This window comes from Dendropsophus ebraccatus, chromosome 1 (assembly GCF_027789765.1).
Source record: "Dendropsophus ebraccatus isolate aDenEbr1 chromosome 1, aDenEbr1.pat, whole genome shotgun sequence".
Lineage (NCBI taxonomy): Eukaryota > Metazoa > Chordata > Amphibia > Anura > Hylidae > Dendropsophus > Dendropsophus ebraccatus.
In genome coordinates, this window is record NC_091454.1 from 10,341,056 (window position 1) to 10,365,507 (window position 24,452).

Sequence of the window (24,452 nt, forward strand, 5' to 3'; positions counted from 1 at the left end):
CACGGTGGCCATATGAGTGCCAGGTTCTTAAGGAAAGAATTGAGCACATAGGTAAGGAATCTATTAATGTTGTATAAGTCTTCATACAATAAAGGTATGGACCAGTCTGGCCCACCCCATGCCATTCTCTAGTATGTCTATCTTTTTTTTTTTTTTTAGAGTGGGATCCACCAGTTCCTGAACCCATGTATAAGCCTTCAGGTCTAGAGCAAGAACCTAGATGTGTTAGCCCCTCCGAAGGCAAGGTGATCTATGAGCTCAGTGAAGGTGGGTACAAGACTTTGAGCCCCAATATTGGCAAAGGGGATGTCCATCAGCCTGTGTCTTTCTCTTCTCTTATCAACTACTTCTCAAGTTTGACGTTGATGGTTACATGTGTATCTCAGCAATGTTCGATTTTGTACTCCCAGAATTGTAAAGTTCTGCGGAATATGTTGTGGCTATTTTAATAAAATTATTATTATTCTCAAGCACATGGACCCGCTGATCTTGGAATGAAGAATAGAATAACCAGAAAGCAGCTTCAAGAAAAAACATACAAGCACATGGAAAGCAATATGAATGAGATGATGATACAAACAATCTATAATGGTGACAGCCAGGAATAAAACCGATCATAAGACAGAGAAGCATACAGGAACTGCACCTAACTCTCCCTAATCTTCCCCTAGAACTTTCCCTAAACTTCTAAAGATACTAATCCGCACTGCCCCTGCAATATCCCTGGACTATAAATTGACTGTAACAATAAAGTATTAGGATCCAGAGAAACACAGAGCAGTAGAGAGGTTCTTGCAATGAAAGACATTAAACAAGACTCCATTAACGTCTAAATAATGAAAAATAAGTGGTCTCTTTTATCATTCCTAGTTCACAGCAGGGTCCAAAGCACAGCTTTTAAAAAAATACCCTTGCCTACGGTATCACTCTTCTCTCGTTCCTTGTCCCATGCATGTTCCATGTTGTTCCACATTTCATGCCTGGTCCTCATCATGACTAACCATTTCTTTCGTGGTGCACATCATGGCTCCCTATTTCATTTCTGGTCCACATCATGGCTTCCCGTATACTTCCTGGTCAGCATCATGGCTTCCCATCTCATTCCTTGTCCTATTATGGCTCTCCATCCTATTCCTGGTCCCTTTATGGCTCCCTTTCTCATTCTTGGTCCTATCATGACTCTCCATCTCATTCCTGGACCAAACCTTGGCTCCCCATCTCATTCCTGGTCCACATCGTCGGAGAGTACAAAGAAGTGCAAGTCGGAGACTGGAAACGCAATGAGGCCATGAAGACGTCAGTAAAGTCCAAAGAATTTGTCTCCCTATTTCATTCCTGGTCCATATCATGGCTTCCCATATACTTCCTGGTACACATTATGGCTTCCCATCTCATTTCTGGTACTATCATGGCTCTTCATCTCATTCCTGGTCCTATCATGGCTCTTCATCTCATTTCTGGTCCAAATCATGGCTCCCCATCTCATTCCCGGTCCACACCTTGGCTCCCCATCTCATTCCTGGTCCACACCTTGGCTCCCCATCACATTCCTGGTCCACACCTTGGCTCCCCATCTCAATCCTGATGTCCAGCATGGCTCCTCATCGCACTCCTGTTTCCCAGCAAGGTTGCCCTACTCATTCCTGACCACAACTATGAGATCATAAAACTTACATAGAAATACAATAAACGCTTGGACAAACTTGCATACCATACAGTATAATTTGCGCAGAGTGCTCAGACCTTGGATCTTTTCAAGGCAAACAAAACTCCACCCAAACTCTCCAATCCTGAGCAATCAAGATTGCCTGATCCATTGCTCTGGATCAGTTCATGAGACCATTTCATAGCAGAAGAGAGAACATCAGAAAGATTTCTGCTACTCCTATCACGGTCAAGTGGTTTATATATGACCACTGGAGGAAGGGAGGGAGGGTTCTGTGTCTACGTGTATTGAAACGGAAACCCCCTTTAAGTTCATCTCTTTCAGCGCATTTACACGGTAGGAAGAATTTGACTATTCTAATTATTTGCTCTTGATTTTAGTCTGTTGACTTTTTTCACAAAACGAACGTCATAAAAATATGTTTACTAATTTCCACTTAATTTCATCTCCATAATATGTAGATGAGACGGCGAGAAACTTCCATCTCCATAGAGACATAATGGTCCCATTCTGCACCTAAACTGATTAAATTCTTTACAGTTTCTTATTAGCACAAGACGTGTGTGACTCACAGCAGAGGCATTGTTTCTCTGACACGCTATTTTTGCCTTCCGCCCCATCCCGCGTTCTATTTTTAATCAGATCACTTTATTTATTTTTTTATTGGGGGGGCGGAAAATAATTGCGCTATAAATGCTCTTTGAAAATGTCACCGTACGGTAAGATTCATCGTCCCGCTTTCACAACGGCGCCTTAATTGCTAATATTTTGAAATTCTGAAGAATTCTCTCATTTTCCCACAAAAACTCCCCTCCTGTCACGTTGAGATCGGTTTGTGGCATTTTTCCGTTTTTTTTATTTTTATTTTTTGCTCCCGAAATGAATAAACATAATTTAACCTGCTGGGAGCGAGAGACGGGACCGTAGGAGCGAGCACCCAAAGAGCCGAGATGTAAAAGTTAATTGCATCTCTGGGCTGGATCTGTTTATTTGTGAGGCAATTACGCCTCCGATAACTTTGAACCTCGTGTTTCGGTGTCACGCAATCCTTACCATTCCCGGACTGACTTGACAGTAGTTACTAGGGAAACCCTCGAATTTGGGTCAGCCGAGAATGTCAGCCATTATGTGCTGAGCCGCTGTAAATGATGTTGATCCTATAGATAACCTGTGATGGGAATAATAATGACGTTGCCATTTTTTCCTTATGTTGTTGCCTTAAGCGATGAATAAATCTTTTCTTTTTTTAACCGTCTGCTCTGCATTGTGACTACCACTTTCCCATGTCCTCCTTCTTACTTCTCTTTGTCTTCCTGCCTCCTCCCATGATGTTGGCTCTTTCTTTTTCCTCTTACTCTTGTTTCTTACTTTTTGTCCTCTTAAACCCTTCGACTTCTTCCATCTCTCCAGTCTTCTGCTTTTTCGTGTTCACCTTTTAGGCTCCTGTGTCTCTCTTCTTCCTTTTATTCTCTCTTTTACTCTTCCTTCTGTTTTTTTTCTCCTCTTTCCACCTCCTGCTTCTCTTACTCATCCATGTGCTCCTATCTTTTTTTTCCAAGTCCTTTGTCTTCTTACTTCTTTTTCCTCCTTGTCCCCTGTGTCCTCCTACTTATACTCTCCTGTATCCTCCTTCTGCCTCTTCTCCTCCAATATTCTTGTACTTCCTCCTCTGTGTCCTCCTGCTTTCTCTTACTTTCTAGTGTCCTTCCTCTGTCTCTTCCTCTTCTGTATCTTCCTGCATGCTGTTCCTTGTCTGTGTCCTTCTTCCCTAGCCTCTCCTGTCTTGTTCTGCTTCCTCTTATTCTCCTGTTTCCTCTTTTTCTCCTTTCCTTTTTATTTTCTATCCTCCCCCCACATTGTCTCGCCAGTGTTCTTGTTTCCCTTCTACTTTTTTGTTTCCCTTCTCTTCCTCTCTTGTTTCTTCTTACTCTCCTGTTTCCACCTTTTTCCTTTGCTGTTCCTGTGTCCTCCTGGTTTCTCTTCCTTTCATGTGTCCTCTCTCTCTTCTCTCTACTGTTTTTCATCTTCTATGTTCTCCTACTTCCTTCCTGTGTCTTCCTTCTGCCTCTTCTAGTCTCCTCTGTTTTCTTTACTCTTCCTGTCCCATTTCTCTTTCAGCCTCTTCCTTTCCTGTTCCCTTCTTGGTCCTCTTACTCTTGTCTGTGCGCCTTTTCCTCTCCTATGTCCTTCTTTTTACTCTTTTGGTTCTCCTTTTTGTCTGCCACTCTTGTATACTTCATCTTCTGCTCCATCTACCTCTTCCTCTCCATTGTTCCTCTTATTCCTTTCCCTCCCCATTGTTCTCCCTCCTTGTGTACTTCTGCATGTTACTCACCTGTGTCCTCCCCCTGCCTCTTTTTCTCCAGCCTCCATGTTATCCCTTTTCCTCTCCTTTTTTCTCCTTCTGTTCCTCCGCTCTTGTGTACTCCTCCTTCATCTTGGCCTTCTTCTGCGTCTTCTTCTCCAGCTTCCTTCTTAATCCTTTTATTTGTTCTCCGTTTCCTCCTCTGCTCTTGTGTACTTCTCTTTCGTCTTACTCTCCTGTGTCCAACTTTTTCCTCTTCCTCTTTACTGTTCTGTTTTACAATCTTATTTTCCTTATACACCTTCCTGCCCTTAACCTTAAAGAACTTTAACCCATGCGTCTTGGTGTCACCCAGTCTTACATAGCCTAAGTTTGTATGGGAACCCTTAGAATTTGGGTAATCCTCGATGTCAGCCATGTTGGAAATAAGTTGATCCCACAGATAACCTGTGACAGGAATATTAATGATTTTGACTCTTTAATTTCTCCTTATCTCTCCAGTTTCAGTTTTGCCTTTGGCTCTGAACAAATCCTTTCTTTCTTTAACCAGTTGCTGTCTCGGCAGATCTCCATTCTCCGTTTCTCTAGCGATTCGCGTATTTAATTTCCTGTCTGATTTCTTTGGCATTTCATTAACAGGCTGCCAATCTATTTCCACCCATGTCCCTAATTCTCCTCCGTCTTATCTCTCCCCCTTCTTTATAATTAGTTCCTTCTCTTGGGAATTATCTACCATCTGTAACTTACATGAATTCCGCTTTGTTACGTGCCGACTTATTTTTTTTTTCTTTTATGTGTTTTCGTGTCTTCCTGTATTGTCAGCCTGTCCTTATTCTGGTATCTTAATCCAATCTCTGCCACCTCTTCAGTTCTCTCTATCAGTTTATCTGTCTTCCCCAAGGATATTCTCTCTCACCTTCATGGTTTCATAAATTAGCCAAAATGTTATCGTATTAGGCCTAATTTTCTCCTTTCAAGAGTTTCATCGTTTTGCTTTCTTCAGTCCTCCATCTTATATTTTTCACTGTTGTCTATGACTGATTTACGTCTTCCTACTTCTTCCTTCCTCTTCCTCTGTTTTGTCCTTCCTCTTATTTTTCTCCTTCTCTTACTCATCTTTGTCTTATCTTTCCTTCTTTGTTTTCCATATTGTTTTGTCTCTCTGCATCTTCTTACCCTCTAAAGTCCACTGTGCTTTTAAATCCAGCAAAAACAGAGCAGATGTAGTCACTAGCAGACTGTCTTCTGTACTTTGTGTCCCATGTGTACACCATGCTATTTGCTGGAATACCTTTTTACCAGTATCCCAGAATATCCCGGCAACAAAGCAAAAATTGGCACGTGAATGGAGCCTTAATTCTTCTTCCTCCCTATAATAATCTATAATCTATAATTCATCTTTCTATTACAGTGTGCTATTACTTTCTCTGTTTCCAACCTACTATGTCCTGTTACTCTTATTTTCCTTTGTCCCATTTTTTTCTTAACTTACTTTGACCTCTTGCTTCCTTCCTTTTTCCTATTTATTATTGTGTCTTCTTGTGTCCTTCCTCTTTCTCTTACATTTTGCTTTTTCTTCACATTTTTTATCTTCTGATTTTTCTTCCAGATTCCTCAGTCTTCCTGCTTCCATGCTTCCTCTTCATCCCTATGTCCTTCTTTCCCATACTTCCCCACGTCCTTCTGCTTCCTCTTTACCCCGTGGCTTTTATTATTTGCACGTCATCTACTTCCTCTTTACCCCCTGTGTCCTTCCACGTTCCTATGTCCTTCTACTTCCTCTTTACCCCCTGTGTTCTTCCATGTTCCTATGTCCTTCTACTTCCTCTTTACCCCTGTGTTCTTCCTCTTTCCAATACTTTGCCATGTCTTCTACTTCCTCTTAACTCCATGCCCTTCCTCCTTTTTTCCATGTCCATCTACTTCCTCTTTACCCCATGCCTTTTCTCCTTCCCATACTCTCCCATGTCCTTATGCTTCCTCTTTACCCCATGTCCTTCCTCTTTCCCACGTCCTTCTGCTTCCTCTTTACCCTGTATCTTTCCTCTTTAGATTTTGCTTTCTTTTTACATGTTCTTATGTTTCCTCTTTATCCCCTATGTCCTTCCTCTTTATCCCAAATCCATCCTTATTCCCATTCTTTCCCATGTCCTTCTGCTTCCACTTTACCCCATGTCCTTCCTCTTTCCCATGTCCTTCTGCTTTCACTTTACCCTGTATCCTTCCTATTTTCACATCCTTCTGCTTTCTCTTTACGTCAGGTCTTTCCTCTTTTCCATACTTTACCACATTCTTCTGCTTCCATTTTACCCTGGGTCCTTCCTCTTTCCCTGATCCTTTGGCTTCCTCTTTACCATGTCTCCTTTCTCTATACCTTACTTCCCCACGTCCTTCTGCTTCCTCTTTCCCCTGTTTCCTTTCTCTTTCCCACATCCTTCTCCTTCCTCTTTCCCACATCTTTCTGTTTCCTCTTTACCCTGTGTGCTTCCTCTTTCCCACATCTTTCTGTTTCCTCTTTACCCTGTGTGCTTCCTCTTTCCCACATCCTACTCCTTTCGCTTTCCCTTGTTCCCTTCCTCTTTCCCACATCCTACTCCTTTCGCTTTCCCTTGTTCCCTTCCTCTTTCCCACATCCTTCTCCTTTCTCTTTCCTCTGTATATTTTTTCTTTCCCACATCCTTCTCCTTTCTCTTTCCTCTGTATTTTTTCTCTTTCCCACATCCTTCTCCTTTCGCTTTCCCTTCCTCTTTCCCACATCCTTCTCCTTTCCCTTGTTCCCTTCCTCTTTCCCACATCCTTCTCCTTTCGCTTTCCCTTGTTCCCTTCCTCTTTCCCACATCCTTCTGCTTCCTCTTTACCCTGTGTGCTTCCTCTTTCCCATATCCCCTTCTTCCCTCTCTCCTGCCCCCATCTTCTTCCTTCTCTCCTGCCCCATCTTCTTCCTCTTCTCCTGCCTCCCTCTTCTTCCTCTTCTCCTGCCTCCCTCTTCTTCCTCCTCTCCTGCCCCATCTTCTTCCCTCTCTCCTGCTTCCATCTTCTTCCTCCTCTCCTGCCCCATCTTCTTCCTCTTCTCCTGCCTCCCTCTTCTTCCTCTTCTCCTGCCTCCCTCTTCTTCCTCCTCTCCTGCCCCATCTTCTTCCTTCTCTCCTGCCCCATCTTCTTCCTCTTCACCTGGATCCCTCTTCTTCCTCCTCTCCTGCCCCATCTCCTTCCCTCTCTCCTGCTTCCATCTTCTTCCTCCTCTCCTACCCCATTTTCTTCTTCCTCTCCTGCCCCATCTTCTTCCTCTTCTCCTGCCTCCCTCTTCTTCCTCCTCTCCTACCCCATCTTCCTCCTCCTCTCCTTTATCCTCTAGCATCTCTTTCATGTGTCTTGATACTATCCATCTATCTGCTTTATTTGCTGTAATGTACTCAGATACAGTTTGTCTTTTTATCCTTTTACTTTCATCATCCTCCTCTATTCTCTCCCATCCACTCTTGATCCATCTTCCCCTCTTATCACATTTCTTCATCCTTTATCCTCCTCCCATCTTACAGGCTGGAAGGAATCTTACTTCATGTGTTCCCGTGTCGGTGGGAATCGTAGCCCCCTTATGCCCGCATCTCCGCAACGCGCTGACAACACGCTGGAGTTTGAGTCTCGATTCGAGAGCGGGAATCTGCAGAAAGTCGTCCAGGTGTAAGAAGCCGTGTGCCAAAATGTCTATTTATGCCAATTGCCTTCAGTATTGTATTATAGGCTATCATACACCAGAGACACCCCAATAAATACAGCCGCAGCACCTGACGGACTGCCCACCTGCACCTGTCTGCTGCGTCTAGCTGCACTACTCAATACAGGCTATTGCTCCCTGGTATCAATCATTTCAGACTGTAGTGTTCTGTGGATAGGATGCCTCCATATAATAACTACTTATAGGTCAGAAATGTGCCTGTGGAATTCCACAGAGGAGTTTAGTGGGCATGCTCTGCCCTGTGTAGAATTCTCTGAGAGGAAGAAGGAGTTCTGCTGTTTCCGTCTACCATTAACAGTGGTGTGATCCTGTATAATAACGTGTATAATAGAGGGGCCAGGTTTCCTTATAGCCACAGCAGATGTCTATGAGCGAGTGTTGGGAGCCTCCAGTTATCATTACTGTTCATTATATGGGAGAGTTTAGTGGGCATGCTCAGGGACAGGAGGAGCAGCCGACCTCTCTCTGTTGTGGCATTGTCTCCCTTTGATTGTGATTGGCTCTGATTAGAGAGCAGGGTTAGAGGTGTACCGGCTTATAGAGACTCCATACACATTGTGTAGACTGTATGCAAAGCAAGTACATAGACAGTCTCTACACTGTAACCATAGTCTCTAGACTGTATCCATAAGTCCACACACAGTCTCTAGATTGTATTCTTAGAGAGGTCATACACAGTCTCTAAATTGTGTCCATAGAGCGTCCATAGATAGTCTCTAAACTGTGTCCATAGAGTGTATACACAGTCTCTAAACTGTGTCCATAGAGTGTATACACAGTCTCTAGACTGTATCCATAGAGACTCCATGCACAGTCTCTACACTGTATCCATAGATAGTCCGTACACAGTCTCTACATTGTAACCATAGAGTCCATACACAGTCTCTACACTGTATCCATAGAGAGTCTCTAGACTATATCCATAGAGTCAATACAGTCTTTTCACTGTATCCATAGAGTCTATACACAATCTCTACACTATATCCATAGAGAGTCCATAGACAGTCTCTAAACTGTGTCCATAGAGACTCCATACACAGTCTCTACACTGTATGCATAGAGACTCCATACACAGTCTCTACACTGTATCCATAGAGACTCCATACACAGTCTCTACACTGTATGCATAGAGACTCCATACACAGTCTCTACACTGTATGCATAGAGACTCCATACACAGTCTCTACACTGTATCCATAGAGAGACCATACACAGTCTCTACACTGTATCCATAGAGACTCCATACACAGTCTCTACACTGTATCCAGAGTCCATACACAGTCTCTTCACTGTATCCATACAGAGTCCATACACAGTCTCTACACTGTATCCATAGAGACTCCATACACAGTCTCTACACTGTATCCCTAGAGAGACCATACACAGTCTTTACACTGTATCCCTAGAGACTCCATACACAGTCTCTACACTGTATCCCTAGAGACTCCATACACAGTCTCTACACTGTATCCCTAGAGAGACCATACACAGTCTTTACACTGTATCCATAGAGACTCCATACACAGTCTTTACACTGTATCCATAGAGACTCCATACACAGTCTCTACACTGTATCCAGAGTCCATACACAGTCTCTTCACTGTATCCATACAGAGTCCATACACAGTCTCTACACTGTATCCATAGAGACTCCATACACAGTCTCTACACTGTATCCATAGAGACTCCATACACAGTCTCTACACTGTATCCAGAGTCCATACACAGTCTTTACACTGTATCCATAGAGACTCCATACACAGTCTTTACACTGTATCCATAGAGACTCCATACACAGTCTCTACACTGTATCCATAGAGACTCCATACACAGTCTCTTTACTGTATTTCATACTCCATACACACATCTAAGGGGGCACAGTGCCCGGCTTCGTGTTTTTTCCTTTGCTCCAGTGATCACTGGGGGTCTCGGCACCTAAAACCCACCCTTCACTATCAAAACTTTTCTAAAACCTCGTCCTGGCTTTAAGCCTCCTCCGCCGCGATTTGCCAGAATATTATTTTACCAGATGCCTAGAGAAGGTTCAGCGAGCGAGCGGTTGTTTTCTCCCGTAACGTATTAGTCTTTGTATATCATTTGGCAGCTGATTATTGAAAAGAATGGAAATAAATGTAGATCATCAAAACAAGAGCTGCATTCAGTGTGCTGCAGCGCCACCCAGTGGCCAGCGGCGGGAATGCAGCAGGAAAACTTTTTTATTTAAAAAAAAAAATCACCTTGCTGCAGAGCAGTGCCGGAGCGTCCTGGGGTAGCCAAACTCGTCACTGTCCATCCTGAAGTACGAGAAGACAATGGCTGATGGGATTTCTTAATTTCTTTCCTTTCCGGCTACAGACGGCTCTTAATTCCACGCACATGTATCCGAGCCAGTCGGGTCCATTTCAGAAATCTATTACCCACATTAGCATTTTTATTTTCTCAGCGGGAAAGCTTTTTTTCCCTAGCCGGTTGAGCTGCTGTCTGCTTTTTATAGAATAAATTGCCATAAATTCACTTAGTAGCTGTGCATAATAATGGTATAACTCACAGGCTTCACTCCAGATGCTGACAGGACTCTCGCGCTGCGGCGGGAACGCACGCGTTTCGGGATATCCATATTATGCTTGCTGCCCGCCATCTGCATTGTACCAATGGAAACCTGCCATCAAGGGATCAAGGCGTTAACCCCTGGTCTGTAACTCGTTGCAAAACTACCACTCCCAGCATGCCCTGACAGCCGCAGGCTCACTGACTAACATCCAGGCTGTCAGGGCATGCTGGGAGTGGTAGTTTTGTAACAGCTGTTCAGATACAAGTAGATGATCAATGATCTTGACAGTAAGTGCACTTATCATGGCCCACTGATTTACATCCAAGCAGTCAGGGCTTGCTGGGAGTTGTAGTTTTGCAACAGCATGCGGTTACAGTGGTGTAGAGGTTAACATGTAGGTTCCCAGGGCATGATGGGAATTGTAGTTTTGCAACAGCTGTACAGCTACAGGTTGATGACCAATGGCCTAGACCAGGGATGGGGAACCTTCGACCCTCCAGCTGTTGCAAAACTACAATTCCCATCATGCCTGGGCAGCCGAAGCTAAAGCTTCGGCTGCCCAGGCATGATGGTAATTGTAGTTTTGCAACAGCTGGAGGGCCGAAGGTTCCCCATCCCTGGTCTAAGCCACAAACTGTGACCCTACAGCTGTTTCAAAACTACAGTTCCCATCATGCTCAATCCAGGCATGATGGGAATTGTAGTTTTGAAACAGCTGTAGGGTCACAGTTTGTGTGTAGTTTTGCATTAGATATATAGCTACAGGTGGATGACCAATGGTCTAGGTAGTAAGTAGTGCAATCCTAATGGCTCACTGGTTAACAGCCAGACAGTAAGAACATGCTGGGAGTTGTAGTTTTGCAACAGCAACATGCAGTTTTGGTGGCGCAGAGGTTAACATGTAGGTTCCCAGGGCATTTTGGGAGTTGTAGTTTTGCAACAGATGATGACCAGTGGTCTAGGCAGTGGTGGCTAAGAGGTTAACTTGCAGATTTTCAAGACATGCTGGGAGTTGTAGTTTAGCAATGGCTGTACAATTGTAGGATGATGATCAATGGTCTAGGCAGTAGGGCATGCTGGGAGTTGTAGTTTTGCAATGGCGTGCAGTTATGGTGGTGCAGAGGTAAACAAGGTGGTTTCCAGGGCATGCCTAGACAACAGGCAGCACAGTTATGGCCATCCACAGGCTTACATGCAGGTATCCAGGGCATGCTGGGAGTTGTAGTTTTGGACCATTTGTCTAATGGCTCACTGATTAACATCCAGACAGTCACGGCATGCTGGGAGTTGTAGTGCAGTTCTAAGGCTCAGTGATTAACATTCAGGCACTCAGGGCATGCTGGGAGCCCTACCCCCTTAACTTCACAAACCACGCACCCTTTTAGTATCCGATGCTCCACCTTCTACAATAAAGGGGTCCTCTACTTTGTCCTGCAATGCAATGTCCTCTTGTTGAAACCCCCAACGATCAGTTGTGTGGAGAAGCTGATTAAGTGTTCAGCTTCCCTGCAGCACCCCTGCAGGAGAAATGAGGCATTACACAGTGTCCTTTCAGTATAGGGAGATGTCTGTGTAACGCTGGACAGGACGGGTCCTCCAGAGGGAGATGCTCTTTGTAGCCAATACATAAGGCTCTAATACCTGTTATTAACTGGACAGCCCCTTTAAGAGAGTCTTCTGTCTTCTTACAGCGGTGACTACGACTACCAGCTGACCCTGCGCACAGACCTGTACACCGACCGGCACACACAGTGGTTCTATTTCCGGGTGAAGAACACGCGGGCCGGCGTCCCTTACCGATTTACCATTGTTAACCTCATGAAGCCCACCAGCCTCTACAACCAGGGCATGCGCCCCCTCATGTACTCCCAGATTGATGCCAACGGCCAGCGCATTGGTTGGAGGAGGATGGGGGATGAGATCAGGTATTACCGCAACGGCTCCGGCAGGGACGGACAATCCTATTACTCGCTCTCCTGGAGCTTCAGGTTCCCGCACAGCGGAGACACCTGCTACTTTGCCCACTGTTACCCGTACACTTACTCCAACCTCCAGGACTACCTGGCCCAGATAGCCAAGGACCCCGAGCGGTCCAGGTACTGTAAGATCCGGGTCCTGTGCCACTCTCTGGCCGGTAACATTGTATACGTACTGACTATCACCAACCCCTCTCAGGCCACCAGGGAGCCCAAGAAGAAGAAAGCCGTCATCCTGACCGCCAGGGTCCATCCCGGGGAGACCAACAGCTCCTGGATGATGAAGGGTTTCCTGGACTACATCCTGAGCTCCAGGGGCGAGGCCCAGCGGCTGAGGGACAGCTTCATCTTCAAGGTGGTGCCCATGCTGAACCCAGACGGGGTGATTGTGGGAAACTACCGCTGCTCCCTGTCCGGCCGAGACCTCAACCGCAACTATAAGTCCAGACTGAAGGATTCATTCCCATCAATATGGTTCACACGCAACATGATCAAACGGTGAGAGGCAAGGTCCAGCTGTCGTCTATCTTCTATCTCCTATCTATCTATCTATCTATCTATCTATCTCCTATCTATCTATCTCCCATCTATCTATCTCCTATCTATCTATCTATCTATCTATCTATCTATCTATCTATCTATCTATCTCCCATCTATCTATCTCCTATCTATCTATCTATCTATCTATCTCCTATTTATCTATCTATCTATCTCCTATCTATCTATTATCTATCTCCTATCTATCTCCTATCTATCTATCTATCTCCTATCTATCTATCTATCTATCTCCTATCTATCTTCTATCTATCTATCTATCTATCTATCTATCTATCTATCTATCTCCTATCTATCTATCTATCTATCTATCTATCTATCTATCTATCTCCTATCTATCTATCTATCTATCTATCTATCTATCTATCTATCTCCTCTCTATCTATCTATCTATCTATCTATCTATCTATCTATCTATCTCCTATCTATTATCCATCTCCTATCTATCTATCTATCTATCTATCTATCTCCTATCTATCTATCTATCTATCTATCTATCTATCTATCTATCTATCTCTCTATCTATCTCCTATCTATTATCCATCTCCTATCTATCTATCTATCTATCTATCTATCTCCTATCTATTATCTATCTATCTCCTATCTATCTATCTCCTATCTATCTCCTATCTATCTATCTATCTATCTCCTATCTATTATCTATCTCCTATCTATCTATCTATCTATCTATCTATCTATCTATCTCCTATCTATTATCTATCTCCTATCTATTATCCATCTCCTATCTATCTATCTATCTATCTATCTATCTCCTATCTATTATCTATCTATCTCCTATCTATCTATCTCCTATCTATCTCCTATCTATCTATCTATCTATCTATCTATCTCCTATCTATTATCTATCTCCTATCTATCTATCTATCTATCTATCTATCTATCTATCTATCTATCTATCTATCTTCTATCTATCTATCTCCTATCTATCTATCTATCTATCTCCTATCTATCTATCTATCTATCTATCTATCTATCTATCTATCTATCTATCTGTCTATCTCATATATATCTGCCCCTGGCAGTATATGTGGAGCACTAAGCAGTGTACCCGGGGTGCGGATATCATCACAGTCTATATACAGTCCATATACTGGGCTGGAGTTGCATCTTTAAGCATTGACTTGGACTGTGCTCCATAGCTATAGAGTATGGCTCTAGCATGGACCAGGTCTACCCTAAGGACCACCCAGTCAGGTATAGGATCTCTGTATGTAGCGCTGTATGCCATTTAGATGAGTGGGTGCTATCATCAGCATGTCCTGCCAGTGTAGGAAACTATGATGACCCATAAACAGCGGCACTGAATATTATAAGCTTTATAGACAAGCTATTAGGGACCAGTCATATATCATGGTTACTGCACATTATGGCAGCTGCAGTATATAGCCGCGGCAGGAAAATGTTGTATAGTGGTGAGAAGGATTGTAAAAAATCCCAATCATAGATCCGCACTGTACCGAGGCCATGCCTTTCTTATTCCTGTCATAGCCTGCCGTTTCCCGGGGCTGTACTGACAGTCAGTGCACACCCTGAGGCCATTATACAGTGCTTAAAGGGAACCAGACAGGGACCCTAAGGTTTAGAAACGCCATCAGTAGGGGACGTAACTGGTGCCCTTCAAATAATACTGCCATACAATGCCCAAATAATATTACCATAGAGCTCACATAAGACTACAGGACAGAGGATAAATAATAGCACCATACAATGCCTAAATAATACCACCATAGAGCCCAGATAATACTGCTATACAGATCCCAGATAAGATATACAAAAGATAAATAGTACTGCAATACAGAGCCCAGATAATACTGCCATACAGAAGATAAATAGTACTGCAATACAGAGCCCAGATAATACTGCCATACAGAAGATAATTAATACCGCTATACAGAGCCCAGATAAAGCTACCTTACACTGGATAAATAATACCACCATACAATGCCTAAGAATTACGACCATAGAGCCCAGATAAGACTACCGGACAGAGGATAAATAATACTACCATACAATGCCTAAATAATACCTCTATAGAGCCCAGATAAGACTGCCATACAGAAGATAAATAATACCGCTATACAGAGCCCAGATAAGGCTACCTTAGGGTCTATTTACACAGAAAGATTATCTTACAGATTATCTGTCAAAGATTTGAAGCCAAAGCCAGGAACAGACTATAAACAGAGATCAGGTCATAAAGAAAAGCCTGAAATTTCTCCTCTTTTCAAATCCATTCCTGGCTTTGGCTTCACATTTTTGGCAGATAATCTGTCAGATAATCTTTCTGTGTAAATGGACCCTTACAGAAGATAATTAATACCGCTTTACAGAGCCCAGATAAGGCTACCTGATAGAAGATAATTAATACCACCATACAGAGCCCAAATAACACTACCACACAGATGATAAATAATACCTCTATACAGAGCCCAGACAAGACTACTGGATAGAAGATAAATAATACCGCCATACAGAGCCCAGATAAGACTACCGAAGAAAGCAATACCACTATACAGAGCCAAGATAAGGCTACCTGATAGAAGATAATTAATTCCGCTATACAGAGCCCAGATAAGACTACCATACAGATGATAAATAATCCCTCTATACAGAGCCCAGACAAGACTACTGGACATAGGGAAAATAATACCACCATACAGAGCTAAGATAAGACTAACAGACACAGGATAAATAATACCACCATACAGAGCCCAGATAAGACTACCTTACAGAAGATAAATAGTACTGCTATACAGAGGCCAGATAAGACTACAATACAGATGATAAATATAACCACCATACAGAGCCCAGAGAAGACTACCACACAGATGATAAATAATACCTCTATACAGAGCCCAGATAAGAAAACTGGATAGAGCATAAATAATACCGCCATGCAGAGCCCAGATAAGACTACCGAAGAAAGCAATACCACTATACAGAGCCCAGATAAGACTACAACAAGAGATGACAAATAATACCACCATACAGAGCTCAGATAACACAGCTGGAAAGAGGATAAATAATACCTCCATACAGAGCCCAGATAAGACTACCACACAGGTGATAAATAATACTGCTATACAGTGCCAAGATGATACTACTGAACACAGGATAAATAATACCGCCATACAGAGCTCTGATACAGACCAGACAGAGGATAAAAAATGCTGCCATATAATGCCTTAGAAATATCACCTTAGAGCCTAGAAAAGACTGCCATACAGAGGATAAATAACACCACTTTACAGAGCTCAGATAAGACTACCATACACAGGATAAATAATACTGCCATACAGAGCCCAGATAAAACTACCAGACACAGGATAAATAATACCACCATACAGAGCTCAGATAAGACTACCATACACAGGATAAATAATACCACCATACAGAGCTCTGATAAGACTACCATACACCGGATAAATAATACTGCCATACAGAGCTCAGATAAGACTACCAGACACAGGATAAATAATACCACCATACAGAGCCCAGATAAGACTACCATACACAGGATAAATAATACCGCAATACAGAGCTCAGATAAGACTTCTGGACATAGGATAAATAATACCACCACACAGAGCCCAGATGAGACAACTTAATAGAGGATAAATAATACCGCTTTAATTTTGGTGTGACTATGTGGCGGCACACAGTGCACTATATGTCCTCACTACATGCTGCCGGCTCAGACACTTACATTGTCATTGTCTTTCCATCCTTGCAGATGTGAGATGATGGAACTCACATTCTTTTATTCCCAAGCCTTTATACATAAGATAAAAGATAATAATCATTATTTCAATAATAATAATTCCCGCTGACAACACCGACTCCATCTCTGCTCACGCAGCTTCCACTTCAGCGGCCTAAATCTCTCATTGTGGAGCTGATTACCTGTAATGGTCTATCTGGAGCTGTCACTCACACAGGAGTCAGATCTGCATTTATCACAGCAAAGCGGGTTTCATCCCGTAATGTCTGCACAAAATGGAAAAAAAATTATCCTCTGTATCTAAAATGTGTGAAATAAGAAAGTGCACTGCGGCTGCCAGGAGTTCTGTACTGTGTCAGTGTGCCCCCTAGTGGTCACTGACATTATTGTTGTTCTTATGTTAGGAAACTGATTATTATGAAAGTACGACTGTGCATCCCAAAAGCCTAAGGGTGTCTACAATACTGCCCCCTATATACAAGAATATAACTACTATAATACTGCTCCTATATACAAGAATATAACTACTATAATACTGCTCCTATATACAGGAATATAACTACTATAATACTGCCCCCTATATACAAGAATATAACTACTATAATACTGCTCCTATATACAGGAATATAACTACTATAATCAAAACTGGGAGAGAAATTCTGAGTTTGCACCAAAGTCCAGTAACTTATTATACATGCCCATGAGCTAGGACGTATACACAGAGGATGTAAGGCTAACGGTGTGCAGCATAGGGGTGCAATGCTTAAACAGAGTATATAGTATTCCAAAAAGAGAGACAAAGAAGCTTGCACTCACCAAAAAACTGCTGCGGTATAGATCCGTTTATTTCATCTTCATAGACGTGAATGGGGAGGGGAAGTGAAGGCAGGGGCGTCCGATGGCTACAGCCGTTTCACGTGACTAATCACGCCTCTTCTGGCCTGGGTCCCCAGGCCAGAAGAGGCGTGATTAGTCACGTGAAACGGCTGTAGCCATCGGACGCCCCTGCCTTCACTTCCCCTCCCCATTCACGTCTATGAAGATGAAATAAACGGATCTATACCGCAGCAGTTTTTTGGTGAGTGCAAGCTTCTTTGTCTCTCTTTTTGGAATAACTACTATAATACTGCTCCTATATACAAGAATATAACTACTATAATACTGCTCCTATATACAGGAATATAACTACTATAATACTGCCCCCTATATACAAGAATATAACTACTATAATACTGCTCCTATATACAGGAATATAGCTACTATAATGCGGTTCAGGGAAGAAACAGAGTGCTGCACCTCACACCTATGGCTGATACTAGTGCCGCTAGGCTAAATAAAAAACACATCAGAATTTTGTGTATGAATTGATCAAGCCATACTGCCCCATGTACCTCGTGCCGGTATCTGATACACATGGGTCCCTACACTAAGTCCACACCGTGCCAGTCAGTGGCCACCAACCCCGCAGGCGTGCACAGTCAGGGAACGGGGGCCATGGGACGGCCCTGCGACCCCCATGCCACAGGACCAGACCCAAAAACACCACACCAGAACCCGGCCAGCACCGCCGGCGGAGAAGGTCGCCCCCAAGCAGCACAAGTCTGGATAAGGTATTGCGCTCACCATAGCTGCAGCAACTACTATAACTACTATAATACTGCTCCTATATACAGGAATATAACTACTATAGTACTGCCCCCTATATACAAGAATATAACTACTATAATACTGCTCCTATATACAGGAATATAACTACTATAATACTGCTCCTATATACAGGAATATAACTACTATAATACTGCTCCTATATACAAGAATATATAACTACTATAATACTTCTCCTATATACAGGGATATAACTACTATTATTCTGCTCCTATATACAGGAATATAACTACTATAATACTGATCCTATATACAGGAATATAACTACTATAATACTGCTCCTATATACAAGAATATAACTACTATAATACTGCTCCTATATACAGGAATATATCTACTATAATACTGCTCCTATATACAGGAATATATCTACTATAATACTGCTCCTATATACAGGAATATAACTACTGTAATACTGCTCCCTATATACAGGGATATAACTACTATAATACTGCTCCTGTATACAGGAATATATCTACTATAATACTGCTCCTATATACAGGAATATAACTACTGTAATACTGCTCCCTATATACAGGGATATAACTACTATAATACTGCTCCTATATACAGGGTGATGGAGGAGCGGGAGATACTGCTGTATTGTGATCTGCATGGACACAGCAGGAAGCAGAACGTCTTCATGTACGGGTGTAGAGGCAGTGACAGTCGTCTGTATGAGCGTATTTTCCCTCTAATGCTCAGCAAGCTCTCACCAGACAAGGTAATCAATAAAGAGTTTTTTCCAAACCCTTTTTTTTTCTCGCCCCCCCAGACCTCTGGTAGTGTGTGGTAATGCAGTTCAGCACTACTAACATAAATAGAACATTGTTATCCATAGCTCATGTCCTTACCGATGTCCCATTCAGTTCTCATTTTCAGGCTGCAAGTTCAAAGTTCAGAGAACCAAGGAAGGGACGGGCCGTGTGGTCATGTGGAGAATGGGCATCCGGAACAGCTACACCCTGGAGGCCACATTCTGCGGGTCGTCTCTGGGTAAGTTCACCTGTTCTATCACATACCCCTCACCCCTATCCTATAGAGAATAGATTCTTTCTAGTCTAACACAGTGCTCTCTGCTTCCACCTCTGTCCATGTCAGGAAATGTCCAGAGCAAGAGAGGTTTTCTATGGGGATTTGCTTCTGTTCTGGACAATTCCTGACATAGACAGAGGTGGCAGCAGAGAGCACTGTGTCATACTGGAGATAATATACCACTTCCTTTAGGACATACAGCAGCTGATAAGTACTGGAAGACTTGAGTTTTTGTAATAGAAGTAAATTTCAAATCTGTATGACTTTCTGACATCAATTCATTTAAAAACTATGCGCCTCTTATGCGTAATCAGGACAGAAATAGATCATAAAGCGACTTCATCGCTGATCCTTTCTGTAAATTACAGGTAAGAGACGCGGAACTCATTTCAGCACAAAGGATCTGGAGTCGCTGGGTTACCATTTCTGTGATGCACTTTTAGATTATTGTGACCCGGACAAAACTAAGGTAAGCGCGCCGCTCCGGTGGGAAATACATAGCAAGTCCCCGACCCTGAGAGGCGAGGACTCATTCTGAGAAGTCTGAGTCATATTGGTTTCTGAGGGAGATGACTTCCCTGACAACACAACATGCGGCAGCTGAGAACATTCACAACCTGGAACAGGTCGACATAGGCCGGTTACGGTATTCACTTTCCTAAGGTGACCGTGATCTCATTACTGGTACTGCTCCTGTGCCGGGGAAAAAGATTGTCGCAGCTTCAGCAGATAGACGTCATATAGGAGATGACAGGATCAGGACTCACAACCTACATGTGCGGCCAACAACTTTATTCAGTCATGCGGTAAACACTCAGATGGTAAAGAACATTTTATAAAATAGAGGTGACACATTTTACCTATGAATACACACTGCATACTGCACCCTGTGCATAATATTGTCACTACTATAGTATTGCTACTATATACAAGGATATAACTACTATAATACTGCTCCTATATACAGGAATATAACTACTATAATACTGCCCCTATATACAGGAATATAACTACTATAATACTGCTCCTATATACAGGAATATAACTACTATAATACTGCTCCTATATACAGGAATATAACTACTATAATACTGCCCCCTATATACAGGAATATAACTACTATAATACTGCTCCTATATACAGGAATATAACTACTATAATACTGCTCCTATATACAGGAATATAACTACTATAATACTGCTCCTATATACAGGAATATAACTACAATAATACTGCCCCCTATATACAAGAATATAACTACTATAATACTGCCGATATATACAGAAATATAACTACTATAATACTGCCCCCTATATACAGGAATATAACTACTATAATACTGCTCCTATATACAGGAATATAACTACTATAATACTGCTCCTATATACAGGAATATAACTGCTATAATACTGCTCCTATATACAAGAATATAACTACTATAATACTGCTTCTATATACAGGAATATACTACTATAATACTGCTCCTATATACAAGAATATAACTACTATAATACTGCTCCTATATACAGTAATATAACTACTATAATACTGCTCCTATATACAGGAATATAACTACTATAATACTGCTCCTATATACAGGAATATAACTACTATAATACTGCTCCTATATACAGGAATATAACTACTATAATACTGCTCCTATATACAGGAATATAACTACTATAATACTGCTCCTATATACAGGAATATAACTGCTATAATACTGCTCCTATATACATGAATATAACTACTATAATACTGCTCCTATATACAAGAATATAACTACTATAATACTGCTTCTATATACAGGAATATACTACTATAATACTGCTCCTATATACAAGAATATAACTACTATAATACTGCCCCCTATATACAGGAATATAACTACTATAATACTGCTCCCTATATACAGGGATATAACTACTATAATACTGCTCCTATATACAGGAATATAACTACTATAATACTGCTCCTATATACAAGAATATAACTACTATAATACTGCTGCTATATACAGGAATATAACTGCTATAATACTGCTCCTATATACATGAATATAACTACTATAATACTGCTCCTATATACAAGAATATAACTACTATAATACTGCTTCTATATACAGGAATATACTACTATAATACTGCTCCTATATACAAGAATATAACTACTATAATACTGCCCCCTATATACAGGAATATAACTACTATAATACTGCTCCTATATACAAGAATATAACTACTATAATACTGCTCCTATATACAGGAATATAACTACTATAATACTGCTCCCTATATACAGGTATGTGACCACTATATCTGTTTCTAGTATTACCCATGTCTGAGAGAACTGGAGGAGATGGTAAAGCAGCGAGTGAACTGTAGTCACCCCCTCGGCCTGCAGTCTGACGCTGTTTTTGAAGACGTCTTATCGGATCTTGATTCCAGGTAAGTGAAGTGGAGGTGCAGAGCTGTGGTGTGAGTATATACCGTATACCTATGTGTGACTGTTCTCTGTTGGTTTCAGCACCGGAGGATCGGACAGCTCCGACTCGAATGGCCCTCCTGCCCACCTGATGGAGCTAGCCTGTAAGGTAGGAGAGCGGCCCTCCCCCACACTGATGTATACAGCACATAGGGACATGTATACCCCTGGTGTATACTGCTACACTGTCTGTCTCCGGGACTCACAGCACTCTTTTAGTTCTTTAGACTGTGTTAGTCTATAGCATTTGAGCACAGCTGGGGGGAGTCCTCCTTTACCTCCTGTGTGTCAGTTTTCACTGAGGGACTTGAGTTCTATTCATGAAGCAGGAAGCTCAGGATGAACACTGGTTCTTTCTGGTGATGTATAGGTGAAGCCACGGAGGAAGAGGCTCAAGTCAAAGAGAGAAAGGAATTCCCAGAGGAAAACGCCAGGAGGCCTCCCGAGCCAAGATCCGCAGGTAAGAGGGGCGGATATAGTCCCTGTATCCTTACACCCTGTATAGTGACACTCTGTATCCTTACATCCTGTATATATACACCCTGTGTAGTGACACCCTGTATATATACACCCCGTATCCTTACACCTTGTATATATACACCCTGTATCCTTCCACCCTGTATATATACACCCTGTATCCTTACACCCTGTATATATATACATCTGTATCCTTACACCCTGTATAGTGACACCCTCTATCCTTCCACCTTGTATGGTGACACCCTGTATCATTACACCCTGTATAATTACCCCCATATAGTTCCCCCTGTATAGCTAAACCCTATATCCTTACACCATGTATAAATACACTCTGTATTCTTACACCCTGTATAGTTTCTCCCCTGTAAAGTTCCCCTGTATGGTTCCCCCCCCATATAGTTCCCTTTTTATAGTTCTCCCCTTTTTAGTTACACCCTGTATAGTTACCCCCATATAGTTCCCCCTGTATAGTTCTTCCCTTTATAGTTACTCCCCGTATAATAACCCCCTTTATAGCCCCCCATATAGTTACACCCTGTATCGTTACCCCCGTATAGTTCCCCCCCGTAAAGTTCCCCCCATATAGTTCCCCCTGTATAGTTACCCCCATATAGTTCCCCCTTGTATAGTTCCCCCCTGTAAAGTTCCCCCCATATAGTTCCCCCTGTATAGTTACCCCATATAGTCCCCCCGTATAGTTCCCCTTGTATATTCCCCCCCTTTAGTTCCTACCATATAGTTCCTCCCTGTATAGTTTCCCCTGTATAGTTTCCCCTGTATAGTCCCCCCCCCCCGTATAGTTTCCCCCATATAGTTTCCCCTGTATAGTTCCCCCCTGTATAGTCTCCCCCTTCCCCCCGTATAGTTTCCTCCCTGTATAGTTTCCCCTGTATAGTTTCCCCTGTATAGTCTCCCCCCCCCGTATAGTTTCCCCCTGTATAGTTTTCCCCCACGTATATAGTTCTCCCCCCTCCCCCATATAGCCCCCCCTGTATAGTAACTACCTATATAGTTCCCCCACGTATATAGTTCTCCCCCCTCCCCCATATAGCCCCCCTGTATAGTTACCCCCCACACACACCGGCATCTCCTTGCACGTTGCGGTTTCTCTTTCCTCCTGCCGCTGATCTCTGTATCGCCTCCCGCCACCTGTATCCACCGGAGACGCATCAAAAACTTATCGCGGAAAAGGTCGGAGTAACTCCACCACCTGGAAGTGAGCGCCGGTGATTAGCGCCATTACTCACTCTAATTGTCTCACCTTTGTTTGGCATTTCAATAGCGGAGACGTTCCTAGCCCCCCCCCCCCCCCATCTGCGTCCGCCACCGGCTCAGGATGCTGTGCTATTAACCCCTGCGGGGGACCGTCCTTATAGTGGGGGGCTCTGAGGCTGTCACTGTTAGGGGGCTCTGAGGCTGTCACTGTTAGGGGGCTCTGAGGCTGTCACTGTTAGGGGGGCTCTGAGGCTGTCACTGTTAGGGGGGCTTTGAGGCTGTCACTGTTATGGGGGCTCTGAGGCTGTCACTGTAAGGAGGGCTCTGAGGCTGTCACTGTAAGGAGGGCTCTGAGGCTGTCACTGTAAGGAGGGCTCTGAGGCTGTCACTGTAAGGGGGGCTCTGAGGCTGTCACTGTAAGGGGGGCTCTGAGGCTGTCACTGTTAGGGGGGCTCTGAGGATGTCACTGTTATGGGGGCTCTGAGGCTGTCACTGTTAGGGGGGCTCTGAGGCTGTCACTGTTACGGGGGGCTCTGAGGCTGTCACTGTTACGGGGGGCTCTGAGGCTGTCACTGTTAGGGGCTCTTAGGCTGTCACTGTTATGGGGGCTCTGAGGCTGTCACTGTTACGGGGGGCTCTGAGGCTGTCACTGTTAGGGGCTCTGAGGCTGTCACTGTTAAGGGGGCTCTGAGGCTGTCACTGTAAGGAGGGCTCTGAGGCTGTCACTGTAAGGGGGGCTCTGAGGCTGTCACTGTTATGGGGGCTCTGAGGCTGTCACTGTTAGGGGGGCTCTGAGGCTGTCACTGTTACGGGGGGCTCTGAGGCTGTCACTGTTATGGGGGCTCTAAGGCTGTCACTGTTATGGGGGCTCTAAGGCTGTCGCTGTTAGGGGGGCTCTAGTGGGACATTAATGTGTGACATTTGCTTTGTCCAGGAAGATGATGAAAACAGAAGAGAGAAACCGAGAGCGGTGATAGTGCGGAGTTTGGAGACTGTAAGTATCAGAATTGCCTCCATATTAGAAGTATCGGTTGTATAAATC

The 24,452-nt window shown here is 43.2% G+C and overlaps 1 protein-coding gene across 3 annotated transcripts in view; it reads left to right on the forward strand.

Moving 5' to 3' along the window:
* AGBL3 (AGBL carboxypeptidase 3) overlaps positions 1-24,452 on the forward strand; it is a 70,328-nt gene that overhangs the window by 31,928 nt on the left and 13,948 nt on the right. For all 3 annotated transcript variants that reach the window (XM_069951912.1, XM_069951916.1, XM_069951922.1), the window contains exons 5-15: positions 1-51; positions 160-267; positions 7,511-7,652; positions 11,950-12,732; positions 18,770-18,920; positions 19,066-19,192; positions 19,600-19,700; positions 21,560-21,678; positions 21,758-21,824; positions 22,086-22,175; positions 24,345-24,404. In XM_069951912.1, coding sequence (XP_069808013.1) covers positions 1-51; positions 160-267; positions 7,511-7,652; positions 11,950-12,732; positions 18,770-18,920; positions 19,066-19,192; positions 19,600-19,700; positions 21,560-21,678; positions 21,758-21,824; positions 22,086-22,175; positions 24,345-24,404 — 1,799 coding nt within the window. The remainder of the gene's footprint in view (positions 52-159; positions 268-7,510; positions 7,653-11,949; positions 12,733-18,769; positions 18,921-19,065; positions 19,193-19,599; positions 19,701-21,559; positions 21,679-21,757; positions 21,825-22,085; positions 22,176-24,344; positions 24,405-24,452) is intronic.